Source organism: Halichoeres trimaculatus, unplaced genomic scaffold (genome assembly GCF_033239565.1).
Source record: "Halichoeres trimaculatus isolate MK-OKI-2021-1 unplaced genomic scaffold, fHalTri1.1 fHalTri1_scaffold_22, whole genome shotgun sequence".
Lineage (NCBI taxonomy): Eukaryota > Metazoa > Chordata > Actinopteri > Labriformes > Labridae > Halichoeres > Halichoeres trimaculatus.
This window is the reverse complement of record NW_027437200.1, coordinates 16,976,169-17,003,498: the sequence shown is the minus strand read 5'-3', so window position 1 is coordinate 17,003,498 and position 27,330 is coordinate 16,976,169. Positions and strand designations below refer to the sequence as shown.

The window sequence follows — 27,330 nt, the reverse complement described above, 5'->3', positions numbered from 1 at the left end:
CAAATACACAAGTAGGAGATTAGCTCACAGCGAACAGTTACAGATGAACATCAATACAAAAAAGAAAAAGTTCTTACCCCAGCTCATTAAAAAAACGACTTCAGCTTTGAGAAACGACTTCCCCATGTTTCCTTCTTTCCTGGATTCAGAGCAGCTACATAGATCGTAATAAGCGGACTACTAATGTAAAATGTAATAACCACAGTAGAAAGCAAGAACAGAGGTCTCTCCTCACACTCAGTGAAATGCTCTCTGAGGCAGAGTTAGGTTGGAAAACCAAGAAGACCCACCACACCTACAGTACAGGTCAACTGCTTTGCCTTTCAACACAAAGCTGCATTCAGCACATATCAGATAGTTTACATTACTCCATCAAAGATGCAAAGTATCAACAGGAAAAAAGGCGAGTGAGGTGATATTTAGTGGAGTCATAAACTGACGTGAACAAACATTCCCACATGTTTTATAACAGAATTTATTTGGGTTAGACTTGTGTAACAAATACAAATTAGTACAAAAGAAGCAATGAAAAAATAAAGACAATGAAAAATATAGAAAGTAAAACTCTTATATAAAAAACAATGATTCCGACTTACTCTACAGGGAAACAGAAATAAAACAAAGATACACAAAAGTATTGGTTGGTTGGCAGTGAGAAACAAAAAGTGGTTTTATGGACAGTGATTGGTCACGTCAAGCTGAAGTGCAATCAAAAATTCATCATTTAAAAAACAGTTCATGATGACGTTTAAATCAGCAGACTAAAGCTAATGCATAATAAAAACAGACAATCCCTGACAAGATTAACACTTTCTGGCCCCTGACATATCACAATTCAAGCATGCAACGTTTTTTATTTTACACAGCCTGACAACAACCTGATGTTAATGCAAAGCTTTCAGTCGCTCTCGCTCCTTTCTCCTTTCTTCAGCAGCCGCTTGCCACTGCAGGGGAGGGGCAGGGGCTCTTTGATGGAGGTCTTGGTCTTGGATCTGTTGTGGATGAAAAGCAGGAGGAACTAAGTGAGTTTTCTGGAAATGAGTTGTAAAATCCCAAGAGAAAGAGGAAGAAACGTCCAGGTAGTGCTTCAAAAAGTTTTACAGTGATCATGTGTGGAGCATCGCTTATTAAACACTCCATCTTTCAATAAAACTGTCTGGTAAACATAAGGTGCTTTCAACCAGAGGAGCTAGAGTCTAAATTTACCTCTTGAATCTCCCTTTTTTTGGTCCTCAGCGCATTCCTATGTAAAGGGGATTTTTTTATGATTCAGGCTCAACAGGCTGTTTGTGAGCCCAAACACAGGTTGAATTCTGTCTTCTTCATGTTTCAAACAGCAGAACAATCCGGTGTTTTTCCAGCGTGACTGTTTTTGGCGTTAATAAATAGCCGCTGACTGGTGCTGTTTTTTTCTTCAGTGCTTCTTTTCTTTTTCACTTTTAAATACCCACTTTTATAGGCTGGCTTTTATGTGATACCATCTTTCATCTTTCATTCTTTGCTCTCTTATTTTGCCTTTACTGTTTTTTAGCTTTTCTCTTTTATTGTTCTTACCATTTTAAGTCCACCCTCTTCATTCATATGCATATATCTATTTTAGCTTATTTTTTACATTATTGTAAATACCTTCTTCTAAACCTGATTTCACCTAACTTATGATTCACCCTTGTTTCACTTTAAATCTTTTCACTTTTACCCTTCAGGCCTTTGTTTTATCTTTTGCTCATATCTTTGCTTAATTATCAGTATTCTGTTCATATTTATCTTACAATTCAATTTTTTTTTGCTGTTGTTTGTAACTGCCTTTTATTGCCCTTTCCATCTTTCTCTTACTGAGTTTTATGTGTTTAGCTTTTATTTCTGTCCTCATGGTCTCATTTTATTTTATGTTGTATGGCTCTTGTATTGTCTGGGTCCCTGGCTTTGCTTCCTGATGTCTTTCTGCTCGTGTGCCTCTTAAAACTGTGTTTTGTTTTTGTGTTTCTGTGCTTTGTTGTTGTTTGTGTTCCTGTAAAAGCGCTTTGTAAACTTTTGTTTTTAAAAGGTGCTGCATAAACAAAGTTATTATTATCATTGCACTATTAAAACCAGCAACACTGAATCTCCTCCATGCTAACAGGAGAACTTCTGTGCTCTGGTTGTCGTCTTATTGCCCTCTACTGGTCTGGCAGTGTAATGCAGCGACTTTTGTTTTTCTCTTCCAACACCATCGACCTGATATGCAAACTCTTCATTCATGAAACTTCAGGCCTCTGCAGAAAGCCAGACAACAAAAAAACAAAGGAACTATTATGATCCTGAAAAAAAAGTTCCAGGAACTTTAAGCTTCTGGTTGAAAAGCACCTTTAAATAAATTACCTTCCATGTGGCTACTTAAAAATGAAAAGTATTGTAAAAGTCAACAATAAAAACATGATTAAATTGTTGATGAACAGATTTTGGCTGAATTTCTCACTTTTCTTTGTCCAGAAGCTGGTAACCGTCGTATATTTCCTTGAGCAGCTCATAGCGCTTTCGTCCTCTGATCTGCAGGAGAGATTAAAGATAAACACATTAAACTTGGACAAAAAAACATTTAATAAAACAGCCAAGCTTTACAGCAGACCAACTCTTTATTTACCTGTAGAGTGAAGATCTCTCTGTCCTCTTCATCACCGCTCGATGAAGACTTAATCTTTTTCACAGGCGCCGGTTCTGGAGCTGGAACGCTCTCTGATAAACAAAAAACAACAAGTTAGAAAAATTCCATCAAATGAGAGATTGTCACTTAAACATGATTCAATGAAAAAAAATCATACTTCTCTTCTTCTGGGGCTTCGCTTCAGTCTTTATTTTGTTATGATTCTCCTCCTCTGTTTTGCGGTCTCTGCCTGGACATGCACAGACGCGGACCTCAAAACACCTTCGTCCTAGGACGTGCCCCCTTATGAGAAAGACGAGTCGATGGATCAGGATACAAACGTAAAATAAGAGCAGTGTTTTCAACATAATTTCTTTAAAGTCATTTTCAAAGACACTTTCAGACTCACTCTGGGGTCTCGAGGGTCAGAATCGTCAGGATGGGTCTTCTGTTCATGCCGCCCATGCATGAGCTGTTGCACATGAATTTCAACAAAATGGTTGTCATCTCTGAGCCCAGCTGGAACAAGAAGAAACGAATAAATATCCTAAAGTTTCTTTATTTTAACTTATTTTAGTAAAGTTTAGGAGAAAAAATGTGAGGCTTACCTGTGGTGGCTCGTAGGGGACGGTGACGCTCTGCCTTTTAGTGTGGACGTCCTCGTAATACTGCGCTCTTTCACTCCCCTCCACACGAATCAGATGGCTCCTATTTTCTGAAGCTGAATGACAAACGAAGAAAGTTGAATTCAATTCTTCACACCTACAAAAGCAACACACTGACTCAAATCCAGGGGTTGTTCTTACTTCCTTCCCCGTTCTGATGATGAGGACATCTCCGCACCACCTCCGCCACATGCTCCGTCTTCTTATATACAGCTGTGGCCCTCAGGACGGCCCCCACAGGAGGCTCTTTGCCGACCAGGATCTCAACTGGGTTGGTTTTGTCCAGCTGGCAATACAGCTTGTTGAGGATCTCTGAGTACTGTCAGAAAGAAAGGAGAACGCAGACGGCACCATCAGGTGAGAATGTGATAAAAAAGACTATGATGTATTCTTTAATTTCTATCAAATAACTTCTCTCATGATTAAAAAACAAAAATCTCAACGTCTAAAACAATTTAAGCCACATCTATTAAATGCTGAGTCAATTTTTACCTTTGTTCTTTAAGTTTAACCCTTTCTCTGCTGGAGGAAGACAGAGCAGGAACATGTCCCGTCATGTCAGAGGTCTGCTTTACAACAAGCCTGCACCTCTCCCACAGATCAGAGCAGCGCTCACAGGAGGGCGGGTGTTTCAGGGAAGACCACACTAACTTCAGCTTAACTGGCAAATCACGGCACAGTGCTGGGTGAGTCACCGTGGAAACATTAATGCTATTGGCTTTTCAGCGTCTATGGGCGACTCCTGAAATTGAATTTTAGCGAATCGACACAATGAAATGCTGAAATGCTTCTACACGACGGCACCATAAGAGACGCCAAAGGGTGGATTTTTAACACAATGTTGAGGTAAGACTTCAACTTTTACATAAAAATGTGTCGATTTATTCTCTTAAAAAAAATTTTGTGGGTGATTAAAAAAATAAGAGATCAGTGTTATAGGACTGTTCAAGTAAAACTTTCAAAAAAATGAAAACTGTCAATAAAAAAGAGCCAGATTTAGTGAATTAAAAAAAAATCAGAGCAGATTTTATGCTTTTAATACCAGATTATGGCTTAATCATTGTTGGGCAGCGAGTGGCGGCTCAAGCTGAGCAGCTGTTGAGGTCCCTTTTGTTCTCCTTGAGCTGCTCATCGACATGTTGGGTTGCCGAGAAATCAATGGAACTTCTTTTGTGTAAAGTTTTTCTCTTTATTTGATGTATAATTCTGTAATTTTCATTTACACTAACAGATCTTTAATACTTTTGGTGAATATTTTTGTTCTCCAACACCTAACAATTAAAAACTTCTCTTGATATTTAAGAAGTCTAAGAGTTCACTCACCGTAGAGGTCACAGACTTTGCTGTGCCTGATTTTTGAAACTGCAGGCAGAAGTCATGGTCTCCAGGATAGTCAGTTGTCACAGGAACAGTTGAGGAAGGGGGGGTGATGCCATCTTTGCTAGAGACGTCCGGTATATTAAAAAGGTTTTCATCGAAACCTTCAGGAAATGACTGCCCGTTTAGAAGCTGTAAAAACACAAATACAAGGGTCACACAAACTCATTTTAAAGTTCCATTAACTGAGCTTGTGTGAAAACATCCCGGGCTTTCCTACCAGCATATCAACAGGTCCCTCTGTCTGCCAGTTTTCCTGAGCTCCCTCGGTTGACATAGATATAGAGGACGCCCTACAAAAGCAAACAAATAAGTTAGCCTGTTTCCCAAGATAATGGATCCGTCAAGATTATCCAGAATCAAAAACACAACTTACACATTGTCCCACAGCTGCAGGAATGAGTCCTGGCTCAGAGGCAGGGTCTGACTGAGAGTCAGGTTCTCCAGGCTCTGCTCCTCCATCAGAGTTCCCGGATATCACGTGAGAGAGACCAGCAGGCGTGACGCGGAGGACTGTGGAGATCAACAGGAAGGATATGAGGTATGTGGAGACTTTGATTTGGTTTGTCATACTTTTTATTTACAGTACAACAGTTCACATGTATATTCTAATGATAATAATTTTGGTAGTTTTATTGAATACTTTTTTAACAAAGATCAAACACAACATTTTTTATCACACATGCAATAAAAATGGAGAAGATCAAACTAAAAATTGCTAACATTGAAACAGCAAAGTGTTAACAGAAAGCGATTATTAAAAAAAAGAAAGAAAAAGGTGACACCACGTTGAATTTAAAGGACAAACATATTTCAGGATTTCACTGAAATCTTAATAAAGTCCCATAAAAGTCTTCAAAACTGTTGAAAGGAGTGATTTTAATAGCGTTGTTTTCTATTTGACCAGATTCCTCAAACTTATGTTCAGTGAAAAAGCGCAAGAATTAAAGTTAAATAGTTTTCTTGAGCTACTTTGCACCAAACATAAACAGGAAGTAGGCTAACAGACTTCGAAATAATAATCAAATAACATAGTAATCGATTTAATAACGTTCTCGAGTGAAAAAAAGCACAAAATATTTACAGTTTTAATAAAATGAATGAATGAATGACTGATAAAATAAACCAGTGAACCCTTCAAACAGGTCTTGCAAGTTGACTCCAAGTAGGCCTGAGCCTTTAAAAATGCTGACTAATGTTGAAGTAAACTTACTTAATTACTTAGTGCGTACATAAAAATCGTCCAAATTAAGCTAAATTCTTTGAATATAATGCTGGAAGGAAAAGGTGGTCGACCGAACTCGAAAACAACACACCCCCCACATAAACAACAACAAAATCCATTCAACATGCTAACGTTAGCCATCGTCCATTTTCTTTCGAAGAAGGAGGCCTTTAAAACTGAATGGAGTTAGCTTTTAACGCGTACTTATTCGCTCCTCGAAGTGTAAACCTTGGTTATTTTTTTCCAATATGACTAAAAACTCACAGTTACCCACTGTACACCGCGTGAACGCTTGTTGCTACACCGCGTTGCTGATTTTCTATCATGTTAGCAAACTTAGCGTTAGCATCACAAGCTACCGACGTTAGCGCTACGTTCTGGAATCCCGACTAGCTAATCTGCAGTAAAACTTTTTTAACTGTCCAAAGAGGTCGCCTTACGTGTGATTTTAGTATAAAACAAGAGTGACCAGATATACAGCTACCTTAGTCCCGCTCAAAGCGGAGGTGAATCACTTTGTGCGTTCGGATGTTGAGTCAAAGCAGCTCGAAAGTCAAAATATTATTGGAATAAGCGAGGAGCACGTTGTGGGACGGGGATTCCCATGGAGTGAACGGGGGCATGGGCGGGTTTCAAGCCAGCGTCCAATCAGAGCGTCCCGCGCTGTGACGCATTTAAATGCAACTCCACTAAACGCGTAGCTGTATTCAGGTCAAGTGTTTTTTTGCGCTGAACTTTTGAATAAAGTTTAGAGGAAAAAACAAGCTGCATTCAGGAATACCGGACTTCTTAGAGTTTCAACAAGTGCGTACAGAACAGTCGAGCTAAAAATCCAAAATCCAAATTGTTTCAGATGTATTTGCAACACTATACCAACACTAACTATATAACTATTGGTGTAATAATAAAAAAATATCTAACTTTTAAAAATGTTCAGATATTATAACAGTTCCCTTTCCTTTGTTACTTTTATTGTTTGGATTTATTTGTTTTAACTTATCTGTTGTGGTACTGCTCCCGTTCTCAACCACCAACTGATTTATATTAATGCTCCATCTTGCAATCCCTTTCCACAACTGAAGTCTGATGATGTATGGTCCACTATGTGCATTTATTATACAGTCTTAAAGTATTAAGAACAGTCAACCAATACAACAAAGAAATAGCTTTTTATTGACATCAACCCAGTGAGCAAGATTTGGTCATGCATGGTGCTGTCACTCTTATTTTTATGATTGTTTTCAGACTTTCTTTTTGACAGATAAATGCAACAATTTTACTATTAATCGTACACTGTTGCTCTCAGGGATTGAAATACACGTGCTGTGCAGAGTATGAAAGCTTACAAGAAAATTATTTCTGAGAATGGACAGCAGAATTGATTCACAAAACGATATTTAATAATATATAGTGTGAGATGTGAAGAAAACGAGCATCTGCTGAACACTTGAAGGCAACATAACGTAATCGTGACGCACAGAAAACCTCTTTACAGGAACTTGCATAACCTGTGAGCACTTTACTACTTAAAGTAGTTTGAGGGGGAGAAGTCATATGGGTTGCACTATTCTGACTGATTTTTGGGAAATGCTGACATGTTTCCCATAGATTTCATCATTAAAGGAGTAGTTTGAGTTGAGTTTAATTACAATAAATAGATATAGATCACTTAAAACATCCCTCCACATTTAAAATCAGTTATTCTGTGATGGAGTGATTTAAAGGGAAGGGAATACTACAAGAGAACAAAAATATATGTTGTTATGTTTTGTTTAAGGAAGAATGTTATTGGCTTGGGCCGTAACTGTTTTGATTGTGTTGTACATACTTACCTAATTAACTTTTTAAACCAAATCTGAGCCCACTGAGGTCTGTACTTGTTACTAACATGTGCTCCTGCTTCTTTCTCTCTTCAGGGAGGTCAGAGGTCAACTTTAAAGCCCTGGAGAAAACAAGGGTGCTGAAAGGGTCATTTTCCCCTGCACTGGTTTGCACTCACCCCAATACAAATGACAAACATGTTCAAATTAAGAGTTAAATTACACTGTTTGCTGTTTCTACCTCTCGATTTTTGATCTGCTCTGACCACAGAACCACAGAGGACCAGAGCTTCAGGTACGCTCAGGTGCCCAAAGTCGTGACAGGCCAGACAGCCTCACTGCTGGGAGCCAGATCCAAAGACTACAGACTGAATGCTGGTTACGTCTGTCTCCCTGGGTACATAGTGGTTACTGATGCCACTTTGGGGCTCGGTGACTGTCTGACCTTTAAGTGAATGCAATGAGGGTGCCAGTGAGTCCACTACAAACCTGATCCTTGCGTGACCGCATATAGAAACAATACTGAGGTTTTACAGAAGAGGACCAGGGTAGAGAGGGGAGGAAAGCTGGAGTGATGAGTGATAGTTGGCTCGTGTAATCTTGTGACCCTTTTATATTATATTGAAGGACATATACTAAGCTTAGACCATGGACAAGTTATTTTCTCCAAACAAAAATGTAGGTCTATGATGGTGCTTTAATAAAATATATTTTGTTCGTGGCATGATTTATTTCTTATAATTTTCTGAGACCTCTTCAAAACCGTACACTGCAGTTCTAAGACTCTTTCTATTTTACAATGCTCACTATTTTCCGCCAATTGAAAACACATTAAATTCAAATTATGACATTTCTTGATGACTTTACTGGGTTGACTTGAATGGGTAAGTTTTATTTTGGGAAATTCATTGATTTTCTTTTCACTGAGTAAGAGATGAGAAGTTTGATACCACACATGAATATATTTGTATATTTGCATTTTTAGGCTAACTTTGAAGCTACTGTTAGCAGCTGGTTAGCTGGTTAGCTTAGAATAGGGTAAAATATAACAGTGTTGTTTTGGTATCACGTTTTTCTTTCTTTTTTTTATTTTCAATTCCTTTTGACTTTTGTTATCAATTTTACTTCAGATTTAATTAGATTTCAAACCTGTTTTTCTGGTTAAGATTATTTTTTATTAGTTGTAGTCTCTTTGTAATAGGAGGTAGTTGTCAGGGGTTAGAATCGAAAATGTCATTGTGTAGTAAAAGCTGAAAACATACCATTTTAAAAAAACTAACTCAGCCTGGACAGATGAACAACCATGATCATAAAACAATAAGAGGTTTCGGCTCAGTATTATACTGTCTGACCAGGTAGATGGTAAAAATAATTAGATAAATAAAAAAGAATGAGTTTTTGTTTGAGATACATAGACGCAGACTTACACAAAAGATATTTTTAGCAATATTTTTTGTTCATTTCAGTAAATTTTGTAAACTCAGCACAGTTTTAAGTTTTTGTAAAGCCTTGTTTTGATTTTTATTTAATTAAAAGCAATCATTATTATTATTGTTATTATTATTATTATTATTATTGTTATTATCATAATTATTATCACCACCATTCTCATATTTTTGTTAGTTTCTGTTAATTTTAATAACCTCGGCAAGAAGCCTGGCTCTGGTGTAATGCAATTCGTCATACCTAACTATGATAGAGCATTGAATTTAAACAGAAAAAGAATTGCATTTTCACCAAATTTAAATTTCTACTATTTGGGGTTTTTTAAAGTTCTTAAATCCATATTAACAAAAAACTGCAATCCCTACCATTTTCAGATTTGGGACTCAATCAGTGATGCAGTGGACTTCACTTGTGGTCTTGGCTTACAGATTTTTCTATTCAAGTAACTTTTGAACTTTGACTGCACTGTTGGGTGAAGCCGCACCTTTAAGGTAAGTGTTAAGTCTGGGTGTGACTGCCTGCAGTCAGTTGCCGTGATCTTTGATTAACCCTTTAAGACCTATCTACCAAGTCTGTATTTCTTTACTTTTTTACATGCTGGAGTTTTAGTTATTGTATAAAACTTTTTCTATACACCAACACAACACTGATATCCCAAACTTAAATAAAATCTATTGGCCTTGTCGACATGAAAATAAAGGGTTTACATATCACTTGTGCAAGAGGGTATGGAAGGAGTTGCATTTAAAAACTTTTACCCTGAAAGTTTGTGTTTTCAGTTTTTAAAAACGCTGTTCTTGTATAAATGAATGGACAAAATGACACTATTGTTTATCATCTAAAACACTTCTGTGCGAACAGTTTCAATCCAAGGCCTGAAAGGGATTGAAAAGGATTATGAACACATTTATTTTGGCCCCCAATCTCATCCCATCATTAACATGTTACTGCGTAGAAATGACAGGTATCAATCTTCCTCTCAAACCCTCACACAACAAAGTGTATATAAATACATTTTTAATTTCCTCATCAGTCGTAACCTTCACCTCTCATCATGAGTGTCTGGACCGGATTCAGTTTGTTGTCTGTCACACACCATACAGCCACACGGTACAACACCTGCCATCCATCACGCGACTCAGTTTACTGTTACATGATTTTGAACCAGCTGACCCCACTGCGCGCACACACACACACACACACACACACACACACACACACACACACACACACACACACACACACAGGTCATGACAACAATATTTACATGATCCCTTTCCGCATCAGTGTGGTGAGCAATGACAGCGGTCACATGGTGTTCGTGTGTGATGGTGTGACTTTGTGTGTCAGGTAACAGTGTGACACACACTCTCTGGCATCCTCATTGTGGGGACAACACAGGTGACATTTTAAAAATATTGCTGAACAGGTGTTTTACTATGATGTGAAGACTTCATGGAGCTGCGTTGTATTTGTTAGCTTAGCTTTAGCATTTCTCAGGTCTGCACTTGTGGTTATATCATGTTCTTGGCTCTCTCTGTATGAACTCATGTGATACTTTTTTGGAAATGTAGCACTGCCCCTGCTTGTTGGCGTGAACCCTCAAACTATGCCGTTGGGGCTCTGTGGCACTGTCGGTGTAAAGTTTCTCTGCATTTAGTCAGAGCCACACACATGACTGTGCTGGGGCCCCTGGCTTTGGATGAGGGGTGTCAGGTTCTTCATCTCTTTCTCGTTTTGATGCCGGTGAGGGGTGTGTCCTCAACTGGGGGTTGGCTCCAAGCATACGATTGAGAGATCTGGAGCAGAAATTTTTCCACTGAGTTCTTTGGCAGACCTGTACTTTCCCTCCCAGTGAAACCGTCTCACCACACACCCCCTGCAAACCCCGCCTCCTTCGCCAAACTTCCCCTGAGTGACCACACCCAGGTGGCACACGCCAATTTTAGGGTCCACCTGTTGTCTGCTGGAGGACGATTAAGCTTTGTTGTATGCACCAGGGGGGGAGGGGTTTGTGGAACAGGGTGAACTTTGGTGAGTGACCCCTCCGGCATGTGATCTGAAATAGAAAGGGATTTACAGCTGTTAGGAAGACAGACAATGGCAGCCAGGGTGACAGAGACGAGCCCCTCTTTGGTTCTCTGAAGAAATGTTGAGTCACAGGCGGTGGTGTTTGATTCTGGCTCAGGTTCACCTTAGGTCCAACACCTCAATCATCATCATCATCCTAAGTTCGCCCCCGTGAAAATCTTTGATATCTCAAAAATGAAAGGTGAAAAACTTTGGAAAGCTGCACCTCATTTCCTCTCTCTTGTAGCGTCATCTCCTGAAGGTCAGTTACGTTCTGCAACAAGCTGCAGAAAAGCAGCCTGAAACTATATTTGGCACAAGAATCCCGAAACCTGGCTCCCTTACCTTGCTGCATCTTTTGGACACCGAACCCAGACCCCTTCTTTTCCAACATCACCCCACTGTTCTCCGTCCTCCCTCCTCTCATCACCAGCCAATGGTTGTTAAGGGCAAAAGTGCTTCCTACCAGGACTCGACCTCTGCTGCAGGACCTCAAGATCAGCCCACCAGGCCTCTCTGGACTTGAGTACCCTCAACCCCCCCCCCTGCACAGGGAGGCGTGCATGAGGGTGTGCGGGTGTCACTCTATCCTCAGCTGAGCGGACACAACACATAGTTCAAAGAAGAGAGGACAGCACGCAGCAGGCTGATCAACTTTGGGTTTCTCTGTTTGGATTTTACTTTCTGCAGCGACGTTTGGCGACAGAGTTTGAGACGTTTAAGCCGGGGGTTGTTGTCCTTTTGAGGGAAGTGTCTCGTGTCTGAGTTTGGCACCAGACGCATCTGTCATCGTCTGCTACTTGGGGGCCAGAGGCTGCCAAAGTCATGCCGGCTGGGTTTCAGCAACTTGGAGGGGAGGTAAAGAAGTTTCTTGAGAGTTGTCCCCAAACTTTGAAAGTAGCTCCGTCTGTTTTTGTTTTGTTTAAACTGATAGAAAGAGGTTTGCTGTGTCACAAAATCTATTGTCTACCTTCTTTTGCACATTAATGTCTCTACATTGACTAAAATGCTCAACTTTATTTGGATTGCTGACCCTTAATACACCATGAGTCCAAAATAACTAACCATGAAAGAAATCAAACAGTCTTTGCAACATCAATATGTCTGTTTTAGTGGCATGAAAACTAAAATCAGCCCTGATTCGAGCAGCTCAGGCCCTTATTTAGTCCCAAGCAGTGACCTTGTCCAGCCAAATACCTGAGTTTACAGGTCAGACCTCTCAGCCCTGTGGGTTTGTTCGTGGACGCCGAGTCTGCCTTCATCACCCTTATAAACACAGCATGTGTTGTGTGCTCTTTCCAGCTCTGCATGGGGAAATATTAAGGTCAGGTAAATGTGTTTTTGGGACAGTTTTGATCATCAGGAGTGTGAAACAGAGAGATGATGATACGATGTGTGAAAAGTGTCCGTCACAGAGCAGGTTGATGCTTCAGGAATGCTGGAGCTGTCTTCCAAACCTTTGTGTTCATTTTCAATCAGGAGAAAGGAGAAAAGTTAATAAACTACAGGGTAACATAAACTTAAATAAGAGCTCCTTAACTTTAAATCTACTGGAGCATAACTGGCTGCCTCAGGTGTTTTATGTTTTCTGGTGCAAGGACACACACACACACACACACACACACACAAACTACACACACACAACTCCTTTGTTTTGGTTCATGAATGCTAAACAGCTCTTACCTGGAGAGTCATCACAAAAAGGTCAAAAGTCAGTGTTATGGATGTAAACTAACATCACTAATCCACTGATCTACTGAACTGAAAAAGATAACTACCAGGTGGATAAGTATTTTTTTTAAAGCACCAAATCACCAACCACAAACTCTACTCGAACGAAGACCTCACAGTCAGATAAAATTCCAAGTTGGTAGAAACATACGTATACTCGTCTCAGTGTTTTGGTGCGAGAGCAATAAACTCATTTACCAATCTGCTGCGACTCTCTGCGACCCAATAAACACTGCATTGGAGGGAAAGTCGTCATCTCCCCAAGGTCTTCCAGTCCGTCACTGCAGAAACAGGTGCCAGTGGCCTGACGGGAAGTGAAGTAAGGTTAGAGTTCAGGGCGTCATCAGTAAAGAGCATCACTGCTCAGATTGTGTCTCATTAGGATCACGGTTATATTTAGTCGATGGAGGAGAAGGCCTGACAGCTTAAGCTGCCTTATTATCTGCCATTATGCGTTATAAACAAAGAGTGTTCTGATCATAATCCAGGTTTTCATCTGTTCTCTTTGTGTGTTTTTTTGTGTGTCAGACGGTGACGGGAACTTTTGTTCTCTCTGTCTTCACCGCCGTCCTGGGATCTCTAACATTTGGATACAACATTGGAGTCATCAATGCACCCCAAAAGGTAAAAAAAAAAAAAGACTAAAAAACTGTATTAAAGACAGTTTTTAAAAAGTAGCCAATTCTGTAAAATGTATTAAACTTGAGCCACTCTCAGATCTGGTGCCCATAATTCATGGTTTTACAAGGTGTTTGGCAGCACCAAGTCAAATGATGCTCATGGTGTTTGGAAAATAAACTCTGGAGAAGTGATGCTGATGCAAACACAAGCAGAGACAAATAAAGACAAAGGATGCATAAACACAATCTGGTTGGTTGTGTCAACATAGCCAAAACACGCTGTCATGGAAACAATGAAATTTACCATGTTCAAACAGCAGCTAATTACCTTTCGTGAAATGCTGTAATAATATATTACAACTGTATTTTTTGCTGAAAGTAGCATAAACATGAAGAATCTTAAAAAATATTTCACAACACATGATTCAACATCTCATACAACCACAGAAAGTGAAAATGATCACCAATTAGCTAATGTATTCAATAATTTAAAAGCTAGCTACTTGTTCAAAAGTGTTTCATGACTTTAAATGAAATGGGTGAATTCTTATCTTAAAGTAAGTCTGCTAGCAGATGTTTGATGCTAACTTTAGCAATCAAAAGCCAAAGATATTACATAAAATTTTCACGCTGTTTGTAGGTAGCTAATTGCGCAGTTAGCTAAAACTTAGGTGTTGAAACAGCTTGTGGCAAATAAAATGTGGCTAATTTAAATATAATTAACAGATAGACTAACAGGAGACAACAGGAGAGGTGTATGTTCTTAGCTAACTGAAGGATGCCTTTAGCCAAGGCATTGGGGTAACTCTTCAGCCAGTGACAGTTTAGACACAAGACTAGCATAACTTTTCAAAAGTGTAAATTTTAAGCTAACAATTTCAAACAAACAGCTGTATGCTAATATCAGCCATACGCTACAGAAGCTGTATTTTTACTTTGCTAGAGTTAAAGTTAGCTAAAACGTACAATTTTCTGATTGTATTTTGTAATGTTAGCATCAACTCTTTTTCTGACTAGCAGTACCATAAGAAATATTTACATTTTTAATTGTGTTAATTAACATTTTCTAATGGTTAAAGAAGCTTGTGAGTGGTTGTATCTTACCTGGCGTTAACTCAACTCCGGTTAGGCTCACCCAATATCTTGGTTTGACGAGGACGGTTCCATTTTGAGCTTCATGTCCTGAGTTTAAACAATCCTGTTCAACCAGTTAAAATAACAAAACAATTGCGCAAACCTTCAAATCTGATTTGTCTGTAGTATGTTTTTTAATGTTCAATTATGATTTGTGCAATCATACTGCCCCAAAACTGGTGTATTCTTTCAGATGGTACAAAACCACAGAAATTGTGTCACTCTGCAGACTCTGCAAGTTCCTTTCTGAGTCAACCATGGGGGAAATGCTGGTATACAAATTCATGTTGACTTAACATTGAAAAGCTGCTCACAGGAACCTTAATCAGCCACAAGATATTTCTTGTTTTAGTTAAAAATGTGTTGCAGTGCAGGTTGCCAATCTGGTAATAGTGAAAATGAACATGTTAAATTAATAACTTTTCATGTGCTGATGAAATTTCCATTGTGTAATAGGTTCACTGATTAAATATCAAATTGCACAATGAACTTATACAGTTGGCTTTGTGGTAGAGTTGAGACAAGTGTGGTTGTATTTGTATTTGTTTTCAATTTGAAATGATCTGTTCAGCTGATTGGTCAAGGAAAGTGGTCTGTTAACTGTTAAATTATCAGACTATTTATTTTTCCCTCACTTCCCTTTGTCTGAGAACTGACGGTGGCTTTTAGGGACAGAAAGCACCTGTTGTGAATGAAGAGTGTGAGCCTACGTTTTTCCAGTTTTACTGTCAGTAACATCTATATATAAGTCCAAGACAGGACAATAGGATGGGGAGATATTTGAGTACCATGAATGCTAAATTTGTCAGTCAGGGGATAATATGATTAATCTTTATCACTGAAACCACCAAGCTGGATGCTCTCAGCCTTTATTTATAAACTCTGTATACATGTGTGTATATAGATAGAAATCCTCTCTTGTTCTTGCAACACAACATGTAGCTGCTCATGTTGCAGCTACTTTGTGTGTTCCAGTTTTAAAGCACATTGAAGTACTGCATGTGAGAAATGTACTGCATGATTTATGATAACCTGTTTCCAGAGCATGTCCTGGTCTATCTCAATATTCAGGTCAACAGAGAAACACATTACAAATGATCAAAATTCTTTCACTGCGTTTAGCACATAAAGCTGTCGCGTTAGACGAAACAGTAGAGGGTTATCGACACATTGTGACATGTTCACGGTCAATCAGAGAGAGTTAATGGAAGCAGAGAAGGAGAGCCAAGTCAGGTGAGTGGCGTCTGACTCGGCTGCTGGTGTTCATCTGTTGTTGAGACTTGACCCACAATGACCAACACGGTACAGCTGGCACAGCATCAGGGGCACGAGACTAAACAAACTGGAGGCTTGTCTGTTTATATTGTGGGCATTGGTCCATTTTAGCAGACGTGGTCAGCCATGACATTAACAATATTTTTCAATAGAAGCTGCAAAAGTTTGGTGTATTTATTGACTTGTTAATTTTCTGAAAAGATGAAATTCTAATATTATTTGATTGTTCAAATAATATTGGTATCCATAAAAGACATGGTACAATATCTGCTCCACAGCAGTTATTTGACACTTTTCTTTTTCATTATTTGTCATTTTTTGATTGTTCATTCCTGTAAGTTTTTTCTTTCTGGTTTACTTTTGTCTCTTTTGTAGGACTCCTTTCTACATGGGTTCTGTAAAACCATAATCTTTACTTTTCTTATTAAAATTTGTGTACTACCTTTCTGTTTTTTTTTGCTTTGTATTTGCTAAAAAATAACAATTCAAAGGAAAAATTTCTTTTATGTGTAGTTCTAAATGAACGTGGTCTGCTGTTGTGTTTTTACATTACCCACTTTACCGCTGTGCTTTGTGCAGATGATTGAGCAGGACTACAACGCAACATGGAACCACCGGTATGGTGAATTCATCCCCACGGGGACCCTCACCTCCCTTTGGTCGCTGTCTGTGGCCATCTTCTCCATCGGTGGCATGCTGTCCTCTTTCTGTGTGGGCTTCGTCTCTGAGTGGCTGGGCAGGTAGAGAAACACACGTTCTACAGTTAAGGAGCTTGTTTCAAGCTGTTTCAGAGGTGGCACGCTTCAGAGTTTTCCTTTAATACTAAAAAAATGTAAAAGATGGTAGTAACACCTCAGCTAATGGCTTGTAGTGAACAGGGTATCATACAGAAAGCTTTAGATGTCAAATCAGACCTTTCTCAGCCTGGTAAACAAAAATATTTTTGTTAATTCATATCATTAAAAAATAAAGCTTCTTAGTGTTTTACAAATTTAAGCATTTGGGAGACTGAACTATTCTCAAAGAGATTCTGAAGAGATTATAAATATCCCAGTTTGACTCATGTCAGCCAATTAAATCTTATATCTGTTAAGTAAACTGTTCATCTGTGAGTCAGTCTACATCAGCGTCTTCTTTCCACCTCAACTCCGATCCAAAATGGTTCCCACAGCCTCATCCTTCATCAGTGGAAACTCTGCCCAGATGGTTCCTCATAGACCCAGTTTTCCCTCTGCAACCCGAGCTGGGATGCAAACTGGACTGCAGCCCACAGCTCCCACTGTTGAAAGACGAGCTTAACAAGCTGGTGGCACTGGGTCAGGAGTGGTGTGTGGAGGAATGAAGGTAGCGTTCAGGAAAGGTGCACTAAGGACAAGGTCCTCTTTAAAAAGCAGTTGACAGTGGGGTGTCTGACCGCAGTGACCTTTTAGGTCAGGGTGATTCAGATGGAAGCTAAGTCTCCAGTGCACTGACAAAAGTGGCTAATGAGTAGATAGCAAAGAAAAGTTATACCATTCGCCGCTTGCTTTGAAATGTATTTAAAATTTAAGTTTTGCAGTTAAGTTTAGAGGAGATCTAAGTTTTTGCTTCAACGTGAATTAAAGTGGGTACCAGCTTGATTTTATGACATCATGGGCACAAGTTGTGCTTTAAGATACATTTCACTCAGAAGTGTGGGGAAACATGAACCACCTGATACAGCACTTAATATTTACATATGAAACATTATAAGGTGGGAACTTTGACTCTGGATGTTGAGGTGATACAGAAAGAGTAGATGTCACATTAAGATTTGATAATGTGATAACTGAACCACTTTCTGTAGAAAACTTTGTAACTTTTTAAACTCACATCACAAAGATGCAGTTGTTAATTACGTTACATGTCATGATACGGATGGTTGAGTTTTCAGAAAAGATAAACTACAGTTGGAGACGTCTCCCTGCAGTAGTCCATTTACAATATTTTGCATCAGTGCATGTTTTAATCAAGATCTAAAATGAGCTTTGAATTAAATAGTCAGTTAATGTGTTTACATTCAGTTTGTGTAGGGTAACTGGACAAGGATCAGAAAGTTTTCCAGTATTTCTATACAATGCTGCCCTCTGGTGGCTCAAATCTGACAGTTTTTTTTCTTGCACATCCAGTATACTGGTTTCAACAAACCCGTGTGAAATGAGAAGGAAAATTTCACCTCAGTCAGCTCAATCTGTGACAGCTTCATATGGTTGGCTGAATATTTACAGAGCAAACCGTCATGCTTGTGCTGAAAAAGATGAGTAATATAGAAAATAAATGACTTAAGATGTTCTTGTTTATATTTTTCTCAGGAGGAAAGCCATGCTCATTAACAACCTGTTTGCCTTTGTTGGTGGGAGTCTGATGGGCTTTGCCAAGCTATGCTACTCCTTCGAGATGATGATTATGGGCCGCTTTATCATTGGGGCGTACTGTGGTGAGCAGACAGTCATTTTTTAACTCAATTCTCAGTAATGTAAATGAAATTGTTTTGATTATGGTCAAAATGTTGTATTTTTTCCTCTGTGTAGGGTTAGCATCCGGTTTGACACCGATGTACGTGGGGGAGATATCTCCTACAAGTCTGCGAGGGGCTCTTGGCACGTTGCATCAGCTGGCTATAGTGACCGGTATTCTTATAGCACAGGTACAAAACCACAGTGTTACACTGATGAAGCAGAAAGCATAAAAGTGGTTTGTTGAACACTCACCCTGGATCCCTCTCCCTGTGCAGATCCTGGGTCTGGAGTCTTTACTGGGCAGTCAGGACCTGTGGCCAGTACTGATGGGTGTAACAGTCCTACCGACTGTCCTTCAGATGGGTCTTCTACCATTCTGCCCGGAGAGTCCGCGCTTCCTCTACATCGTGCGGTGCCAGGAGCACCTCGCCAAGAGAGGTGAGCAGGGCTGAAGTGCAGCAACTGGACCTAGGGAACCCTTGAGGCCTAAGATTAAAATCTTTGAGTAAGCCTGTGTTCTATCAGGTCCCCTATCTAACCGTATAAAGCTAAATGCCCTGAAAGCCTCAGAAACTTTGCTATTTTTCCTCAAAGAAATACCAGCATTACTCAAAAAAAAACACTCACCTCTAACTCCCTCCATGTCTCCTCTGTGCAGGCCTGAGGAGGTTAACAGGCAAACAGGAGGTGGGTGACATGCTGGCAGAGATGAAAGAAGAGAAGAGGAAAATGGATATGGAGAGGAAGGTGTCCATCCTGGAGCTCTTTCGCTCTCCGCTCTACCGACAGCCCATCATCATCTCTATCATGCTGCAGCTCTCACAGCAGCTCTCTGGGGTCAATGCAGTAAGTCCAGGGCTCCTTTTATATCTATTTCTGAAAAATGCAGAAGAAAAATTGGATACATGACTGTTTAATAGTGACTTCCATAATCCCCTGGACAGATATTCTACTATTCCACCAGTATCTTCATAAAAGCAGGAGTCCAGAGCCCGGTCTATGCCACCATAGGTGCAGGCGTAGTGAACTGTGCCTTCACTGTGGTCTCGGTAGGTAACCATACCTTAGCTTTTCATTTTGATCTGGTTTTACTCTTGCTCAACTTGTGCATCTATTCTGTTTAACATTTATCAGGAAGCAAATCAGATAACGCAAGGAAGGTATATTTTGCATCCTTTTCTCAAACTTACTTCATGAAAGTAGGCCAAGTTTGGTTTGCAGGACAATGTTTCAACTGAATTTGATAGATTACATTAGTGATTTTTTATTTATTTAGAATCAATTTTAAAAAAAGCTATGTATATTTTTTAAAATAAGTATGTTAATCACTCTTTGAAATAGCCCATTATTAAGGAAACTATCTGTATATCACTGACACTTGAACTACTGGTTGGTCCGAAGTTTAATAGCTAAATAACTGCACTTGCTCCTGAACTGTAATTTAAGTTTTATTTAAACTAGCAAGGGTTAGCATGCTGCTACTGAATGGAAAATACACCATTAAAAATAATGTAAGCATGTTATGTTGTCTAGAAGGTTTTCAGATCATTATCATCCTAAGTTTAGCCTTGTGAGCAGCATGTTAATTTAGATATTTGTCTAAAAAATTAGTAAAAAGGTTGCATTAAAATGTTTAATAGTTTTATTGATAACTTTATCTGCTATTGTCAAAACTACCTGCATCCCGAAGTCAAATTGTTCTTTACTTACTACCTGTAGCCTACCTGTACCACCTGTCTTACTATTCATGTGGGCACCTACTTTATTGTTTTTCAGTGCTACTCGGCTGGCATTAGCTCAATATATACATTATATGCTATATATTAATGCAAAAAACTACAACACTAATCCCCCGTTCGTTATTTTAGGTTTTTAGTTTATCGTGTCGCCATAACAGTCTCACCTGAAGTAGTAGCCAAACGTCCGTCATTACAGCTAAAATCCAGCTTCTGGTTCCTTATTTGATGCTAAAACTACTAGATTGACATATTTGCTTCAAATATAACCTATTTTATTAAAAGTAAATCTGAACCATTGTTTACTAAAGCGCCATCACACTAATGTAAGCTGTAACGGTCGTTAGTGTCTGCTGCCAGTTGGCTAATGCTCGAATGTGAAGTCTTGGCTGTCAAAGTACTTAGCTAAAGGTTAGCATGTTAGCATGTGACGCAGCATTAATATAAAAAATATCTCGAAATTTCTGACACATACTGTAAAAGAGTAAACAATATCAACCATGATATCATGTATTGCGGTTCAGAGCAACTTTTTGAAGCCTTGAAATTTACATTTTTTTAGCCATAGCCACCCATAAATGAGTAATATATTGGTTAGAGGTACGGCTTTGTTAGCAACCAAAGCTACCTCTGCTGCTCTCTTGTGCTCTTACTCTAAATACTGGATACTGCCAGTCATGGTAAACTATATTTAAGAAAATGTGTATGTTATCCTTATATCAAACACAATTAGATTTATTTTTGGAACCAAAACTTTTTTATTGGCTTCACTTTGACTCATCAAAACATTTCTAGCAACTGGGGAGTTGTCTTCTGACTAACCTCTCTATTTCTACCTTTTTATAACAGCTCTTTTTAATAGAGAGGATGGGTCGACGGACACTCCACATGCTAGGACTTGCAGGGATGTGCATCTGCGCTGTTATAATGACAATGGCTCTTGCTTTGTTGGTAAGTTCCCTAAAAATGCAAGCATCCTGTCTGAGATAGTGTCTGTAGAAAACTTCAAGACCCTGAACCCTATCTATCTCCCGCCTCACAGGACAATGTTCCTTGGATGAGCTACATCAGCATGCTGGCCATCTTTGGCTTTGTGGCCTTCTTTGAGATTGGTCCTGGCCCCATTCCCTGGTTCTTTGTAGCTGAGCTGTTCTCTCAGGGTCCAAGGCCAGCTGCCATGGCTGTAGCTGGCTTTTCAAACTGGACTGCCAACTTTATCATTGGCATGTGCTTCCAATATGTCGCTGTAAGTTTTCATACCTTCAGCAGGTGTAGCAGATATTCGCAGATGTATTTTCCATGTAATTAAACTTAAGTAGTTTCTTCAAATGTTTTTGCTTCTCACATTGTCTTCTCTGATCCCATCTTTCCACAGGATGTTTGTGGGCCATACGTCTTCCTTATCTTCGCAGGACTCCTTCTCTTTTTCCTTATCTTCACATTCTTCCGGGTGCCAGAGACTCGGGGCAAGACCTTCGACCAGATTGCAGCAAACTTCCAACATCACTCTGCAGGAATGATGGACATGGACATGGACCTGGATATGGAACTGAACAAGCCGAGCACAGAGCTGGACTACTTGGGTGATGAAAGCATAAATTGAGGAATTCCTTGTAGCAGAGGATTGGGACTGAGAACAGCTTGAAATGAACTGACTCTAAACTACAATTGTTGCATTCATATAGATTGTGGTGCCAAAGCAGTGATAAACGTGATTTTGTTTTTCTTTTTTAAATCCAAAAAAGTCCAATGCTGGTACCACTGCCATATGAGATTAACTGTTGTATATTGCGCCTTGGTAAAGGCTCGAACCTGTATGAATTACAAGCTGACTGCTGTACGGGATAAGGTGCACATAAAAACAAATCGTCAGGCACTGTTGTGGCATTGACTGCCAGTTAGGTAGGATTTTATTCCATGGTGATGCATTCAGTTGCAGTTATGACAGAAAGGAGAAGGATGGAGAGACTAGGAATTCCTGCACTTTATCTACAAAGACATCCAAAGTTTTTAGGGTTAAAGCACAAAGATAAACAGCCTTTTTGTTAAGTATTGTTGCCAATTTGTACTTAAGCTGGGAGCACTCTGGATGAATTACCATCTGACAAGAATAAGATCTTGGGGTAATGAACGCTTGATATGTTTGGTACCAAATTAAATTTTTCTGTAGCATCATGTTAGAGATATGTAGTGTACATGTAAAACGTTAAGTCAGATTTATTTTGCTGTTAAAGCTCCTGTGAGGGATGTTTCCTATGTGTCCAATTTGTCACCCCCTTGTGGAGAAGTGTTTATTGCTTTCATCCTGTAGATGTGTAATTAGTGTTTCCTGACACAAAAAAAAATCTAACACTGCTCTCTTTTTGAGATTTAGTTGCTGTTGAAAATAAAAATGTGGCATTAACAGCATGCAGTTTATCTGGCACCTACCCCCTACAAGTGGTTTCAAGCATCAAAAATTACTTGGTAGAAAACATTAGTCTTCTCACAAATGGGGATGTTTGCTCTTTATAAATCATAAATTAGTGTCGATATTACTCTGGGCTCCATGGCCAGGAAAAAAAAATCACAGGAGCTTTAATATCTTTAAAAATGATCCATCATCCTTTTTCCAAATATTAGTCACATCAAGTACAACACTGGTGTCAGTATCAAACCTCACAGACGTTACATGAGCTTTCTACAAACTTATCCTGAGAGCCACATGATTACTGTGAAAACTACATTTCCCATCTTGTGTCCTCCCAGCTTAAAACAAGGCAAAGTGCCACCACATATTTTATGATCTTGACTCATTGCACAACTTTCACAAAACAAAGTATTTATGTGTACATATAGTTTATTTTTGTGTTTGTTGGATAATAGGGGTATGAGGTTTAAAGTTTCAACTCTTTATGCACTCCAGTATGTTTGATTTTGTAAACAGGAGGCGTAAACACAGGAGAATGTGTAATCATGTTTCATTTTTTAAACAACAAATTTGGGGTTTGGGTTTTTTCTCGTCATGTATGTGTTGTTTGCGGTCTAGTCTTTGTTGGTGTGTAACATTACCTTCTGAGGATTTATGTTTAAGTTTGTTCAGAGAGGACCTGTGATTTGTAAAGAGAGGACAGACACGGTGGTCGTGTTGTAATTAAAGCGACTAAAAGTACTGTAAATGTTGTTACCAAAAACACGCGTGAATGCTCTTTCTGATTATATTATAATTATCATCACTAGAAGTGAAGAAAAGACAGAATCCTGACATTTGCAAATATGGTTTATTAATTACAGTTTTAATTATTGACATTGCACATAATCCCCTCCAAAGAAAAGCACACACAAATAAGTACAACAAAAATAAAGTCTCTTTTCATCAATCTACCCTCAACTTGAGGAGATGAAAGAAGTAGTAGATTTAAGACTTGAGGTGGTAACAGAACTAAACTGACTCCCTTAATGCACCACCAACGTCACACCTGCTTGGTTTTCCCCTCTTCAACCAAATTAAAGTTAAATAAAACTCAAGGCTGGTTGCTCTATAAACTACCTAAATTTTCCCATATTAAGGAATGAAAGGAACTTAGATTTTAAAGGGAGGTTGGAATAACTGGGTTACCAAGCGGATCGTTTATTCTTTCCCATTTTTCTTTGTTAAAGATGTACTTTCAAATTTCTAAATATGCACCCACCCACCTGTATGTATCCCATTTTTCAACCCTCTGGGAATCGACACAAACACAAGGTGAGAAGGGAGGAGGGGAGAGAGGGGGCTTAGGGTTGAAAGCGAGACAGGATGGGTTGGAGGGTGGGGAGGGGGTGCAGGGAGGGGAGAGCAGTGCATGTGTTCTGAAATATGTCCAGTCCTCCAACCCTTGGACCTACAAAGACAGAGACAACAAGTAAAGACAAGCAGACGAGACAACACAAAAGACCCCTCTGTGAAGCAAAAGTTAAATGGCGCTTCCTGTCCCTTTAATGACATCATTCCACCTTACAAGAGAAGTTGCGACAAAGCTGCTATCCCCTGTCATCTTTCCCTCTGTGACAGATAGTGCAACACTACACCATCACGTCTCCCACCCTGCCTGACCCAGACCCGACCACTCGACTGTGGGGTCCCCACCTCTTGCCATGGGTCATGTGACTGTCCTCCTGCTGGCGTCACTCTGTCGCTGCTGGGACTGTTGGGGCAGCTGCCTGTTGGAGGGATAGAGACACATTTGTGCTGCCTTGTCATCCATCAGTGATAGTTTAATGGGTAAAAGAAAAATACATGTTCAGCAGCCTTACCTCGGTTGGTTTTGGTGTCTTAGGAGAGGTTTTTGGTGAGGCCTTTGGTGATTTTGTTACAGTTTTGAGGTCTGCTGGTTTTGAGCTCTGGGGAGGGGTGCCAGGTTCTGATGCAGACTTCTCTGTATCATTCTGAATTTTCATAAAAATAGTAAACCAGGAGATTACTTCCAGGAAAAAAAATTCTGAACACTTTTTTCAAACGTTTACTTTCAGTGGATGAAGTCTGAAATACCAGACAATAACCTTTGTTACCTTCTGTGAGAAGTTCAACCATCACACGTACAAACTTACTTTTGAGGTAGAAGACTCAGAGTTCCTTTGTCTACGTCGTCTAGGCTGGCGCCGTTGTTTCTGTCCCTCGTCTGTTTCTCCGTTGGTATGGGGGCCATCTGAGGCCTCCTGCTTCACCTCACCTTGCTCCTGAGTCTCTTTGGGAGCTGCCTGCTGGTCGCCTGATGCTTGATTTGGAGGCGGGCGAGGGCGGAAGGGCCTGTCGAGCACCAACATTGGTCTAATCTGCTCAGCTGTTCTGGTGCTCAAAGAGCAAGGTATGTCAACTTTTATTGTCAGTTCACCTGCGGTATGGACGCCAGAATCTGCGCTGTGGAGGTCGTTTTGTTTGATCGCCTGTTCCGTTTGGCTCTTCAGCTTCACCCTGAGGGAGAACAACCAGACAAACCCTTAAAGTACAATCCATCATTTTTTCTGATCCCCAAAGTACCCCATTGGATTTCTCAAAGTATTCAAACATATGACTCAAGTAAAGCTTCAAGTATCTATCTTACATCTTCAGGTCGTGGTCTGCGTGGCCTCCGGCGGCGTTGTGGAGGCCTCCCTACCCCGTTCTCTCCCGAACCCTCGCCTTCACCAGCCGGGTCTTGGCTGTCAGCCAGCTTGCCCTCGTCTCCGGGCCGAGGGCTGCGGGGGAAGAATCGTCTACGGAAGCGCCGTTTGTTGGGTGCATATCGGCTGCCTTTGACTGGAACGCCACCTGGACCAGTTACATTGGCTGCCTCTGAGCCCTGTGGGACACCAAAGAGGAGAATTATGGTAAATTGAACAGAAGTATACCTCAAAATGTTGCTAGAAAGATTCTTAGAATCTCACCTTGGCTGCTTCAATCACATCAAACTCTACAACCTCCCCGTCTCCAACACTACGGAGGAATTTTCTAGGATTGTTTTTCTTTATAGCGGTCTGAGAACACAAATATGTCATTAAATACTGATTGCATCACACATACGTATCATTACTCTTGAAATGAACCTTTTTTTACCTGATGAACAAACACATCCTCCTTGGTGTCATTTCTGATGGAAAAACAATCATAAGCAAAGTTGACCCACTGGTAAGTGAACACCATTATGATCAAACTACAAGTAAAAAAACATTACCTGTTAATGAAGCCATAGCCATTTCTCACATTGAACCACTTCACTGTGCCTTGAACCAAGGTGGCTGCAGCAACAGGAAGAACATGATTTAAGGTTTATCCTGGAAAACATCTCACCCCAGATAAACTTGTCATTCAACCATTCAGAGAACATAATATAGGTGAGTGTTATCTCGCTTGTATCAATGGCAGCCTTGCTCATAACAAGAAATGGGAGCTGTGTGTGTCAATCATTAACAGTAAGACTTTGAAACCAGGGCAGCACTGCGTCACGAGGGCAGGGGGTTGATTTAAAAACAAGAAAACACAGTTTCATACAAAGAGGAGCCTTTCCCCAACCGACCATTTTCACAAACTTCACCAGGACAAGTGGCTGGAGGTTTACTCGGGTAACCGTCCAAAAAACACCTAATTGCTTCCCAGCTAATCAATTTGCACGTGTGAGGGCCCACACGCGCAAGTCCCAAATTAGGCGCGCGACGTTAAATACAACTCTAATACATGTTAAGTTATTGCACTGGAAACATGGTTTAAATATTATCACAGGGGGGTGTTTTTTTTCAGTTCGATAAAATAAGTCACACAACAGAAAAAAAATCAATGCTGCCAGGTACCACTTGTGCTCTAGTGACCTACTTCCCATCTGGATACACTGATCTGATCAATTCTCTAATCGATACGAGCTTTTGGAAATATTTGTATTGCAATGGAGATTCAACTGATCAATTTCCTTTAACCTTAAGTGTCAAATACGTGTTGCTCAAAAAATTGCGACACAAATTTCTGTGTTGGAGAGAGGTCACTGAATGACCCACTGGTTTGAGCAATATTATTTTGTTTCCGCCAAAGTTTCACGTATGACAACATTTTCGCGTAAAAGTGACACATATGCATGGCAGATATATCAGAAAAACACTTCAGTTCATTTCCAACTCTTATAGGCTAAATTTATATAAATTTCAAATATGAAAGCAAAGCTTTAGAGAATTCTATAAAGAAAAAAACCACCAACACGTCTTGACACCCACCTATAACTTTCCTCTCTGGCTGTGGCTGGTCTTCCACAGGTGCCGATGGAGGAGCGCTCTGCGCCTCGGCGTCGGTCATGCTCGCAGTCGGATTACTACACTTTCACTCCACAGTCCCCTCCCTCCTGCTCTTCCAGAAACTTTTCTTATTCTTCTTTTTCTTCTTCTCTGAGAGAAGTTTGTGGTGGTTGGGATCCTTTACTTGGCTCTACTGCCCCCTCTGGGATAAAGGCTGGTCCTACTCAGTGTACCCAATCAATTTACTGCAATGTCTTAAAACTACATATTTTACATTGTTTTCAACTTGTGAATTTTTAACTTATGATTCTTAATTAAATCTAAAAGTTTAACCCACTTCTAGTGTTCTTGTGATCTTGACATTTTTTTCTTGTTGCCTCAGGACAACAGAGATGGATTGTGTTGGTTATGTCATGACAG

General features: G+C 39.8%; 3 protein-coding genes across 4 annotated transcripts; 1 reads left to right on the top strand and 2 right to left on the bottom strand.

Moving 5' to 3' along the window:
* Positions 1-462: 462 nt before the first annotated feature.
* tp53 (tumor protein p53) lies at positions 463-6,533 on the bottom strand. 2 transcript variants are annotated; one of them, XM_074662203.1, is made up of 11 exons: positions 6,372-6,533; positions 5,039-5,175; positions 4,883-4,955; positions 4,609-4,794; positions 3,427-3,604; positions 3,229-3,341; positions 3,030-3,139; positions 2,799-2,923; positions 2,621-2,712; positions 2,456-2,526; positions 463-992 (listed from the first exon to the last, which is right to left on the bottom strand). In XM_074662203.1, the coding sequence occupies exons 2-11, from the start codon at positions 5,122-5,124 to the stop codon at positions 899-901; spliced, it is 1,128 nt and encodes a 375-aa protein (XP_074518304.1). In that variant the 5' UTR covers positions 5,125-5,175; positions 6,372-6,533; the 3' UTR covers positions 463-898. The 2 variants fall into 2 exon arrangements, with proteins under 2 accessions (XP_074518304.1, XP_074518305.1); XM_074662204.1 differs by lacking the exon at positions 6,372-6,533 and adding an exon at positions 6,162-6,276.
* Positions 6,534-11,897: 5,364 nt separating this feature from the next.
* LOC141811286 (solute carrier family 2, facilitated glucose transporter member 4-like) lies at positions 11,898-23,301 on the top strand. Its single transcript, XM_074699287.1, has 11 exons — positions 11,898-12,081; positions 13,483-13,578; positions 16,563-16,723; positions 18,314-18,438; positions 18,533-18,648; positions 18,736-18,898; positions 19,119-19,306; positions 19,405-19,509; positions 21,046-21,147; positions 21,239-21,442; positions 21,572-23,301. The coding sequence occupies exons 1-11, from the start codon at positions 12,049-12,051 to the stop codon at positions 21,797-21,799; spliced, it is 1,521 nt and encodes a 506-aa protein (XP_074555388.1). The 5' UTR covers positions 11,898-12,048; the 3' UTR covers positions 21,800-23,301.
* A 136-nt stretch (positions 23,302-23,437) lies between these two features.
* On the bottom strand, positions 23,438-27,050 carry LOC141784164 (Y-box-binding protein 2-A-like). The gene is made up of 10 exons (XM_074661897.1): positions 26,893-27,050; positions 25,866-25,929; positions 25,748-25,781; positions 25,579-25,668; positions 25,257-25,493; positions 25,047-25,126; positions 24,763-24,961; positions 24,469-24,600; positions 24,302-24,375; positions 23,438-24,056 (listed from the first exon to the last, which is right to left on the bottom strand). Exons 1-9 carry the CDS (start codon positions 26,969-26,971, stop codon positions 24,340-24,342), a joined length of 951 nt encoding a protein of 316 aa, XP_074517998.1. The 5' UTR covers positions 26,972-27,050; the 3' UTR covers positions 23,438-24,056; positions 24,302-24,339.
* Positions 27,051-27,330: the final 280 nt, after the last annotated feature.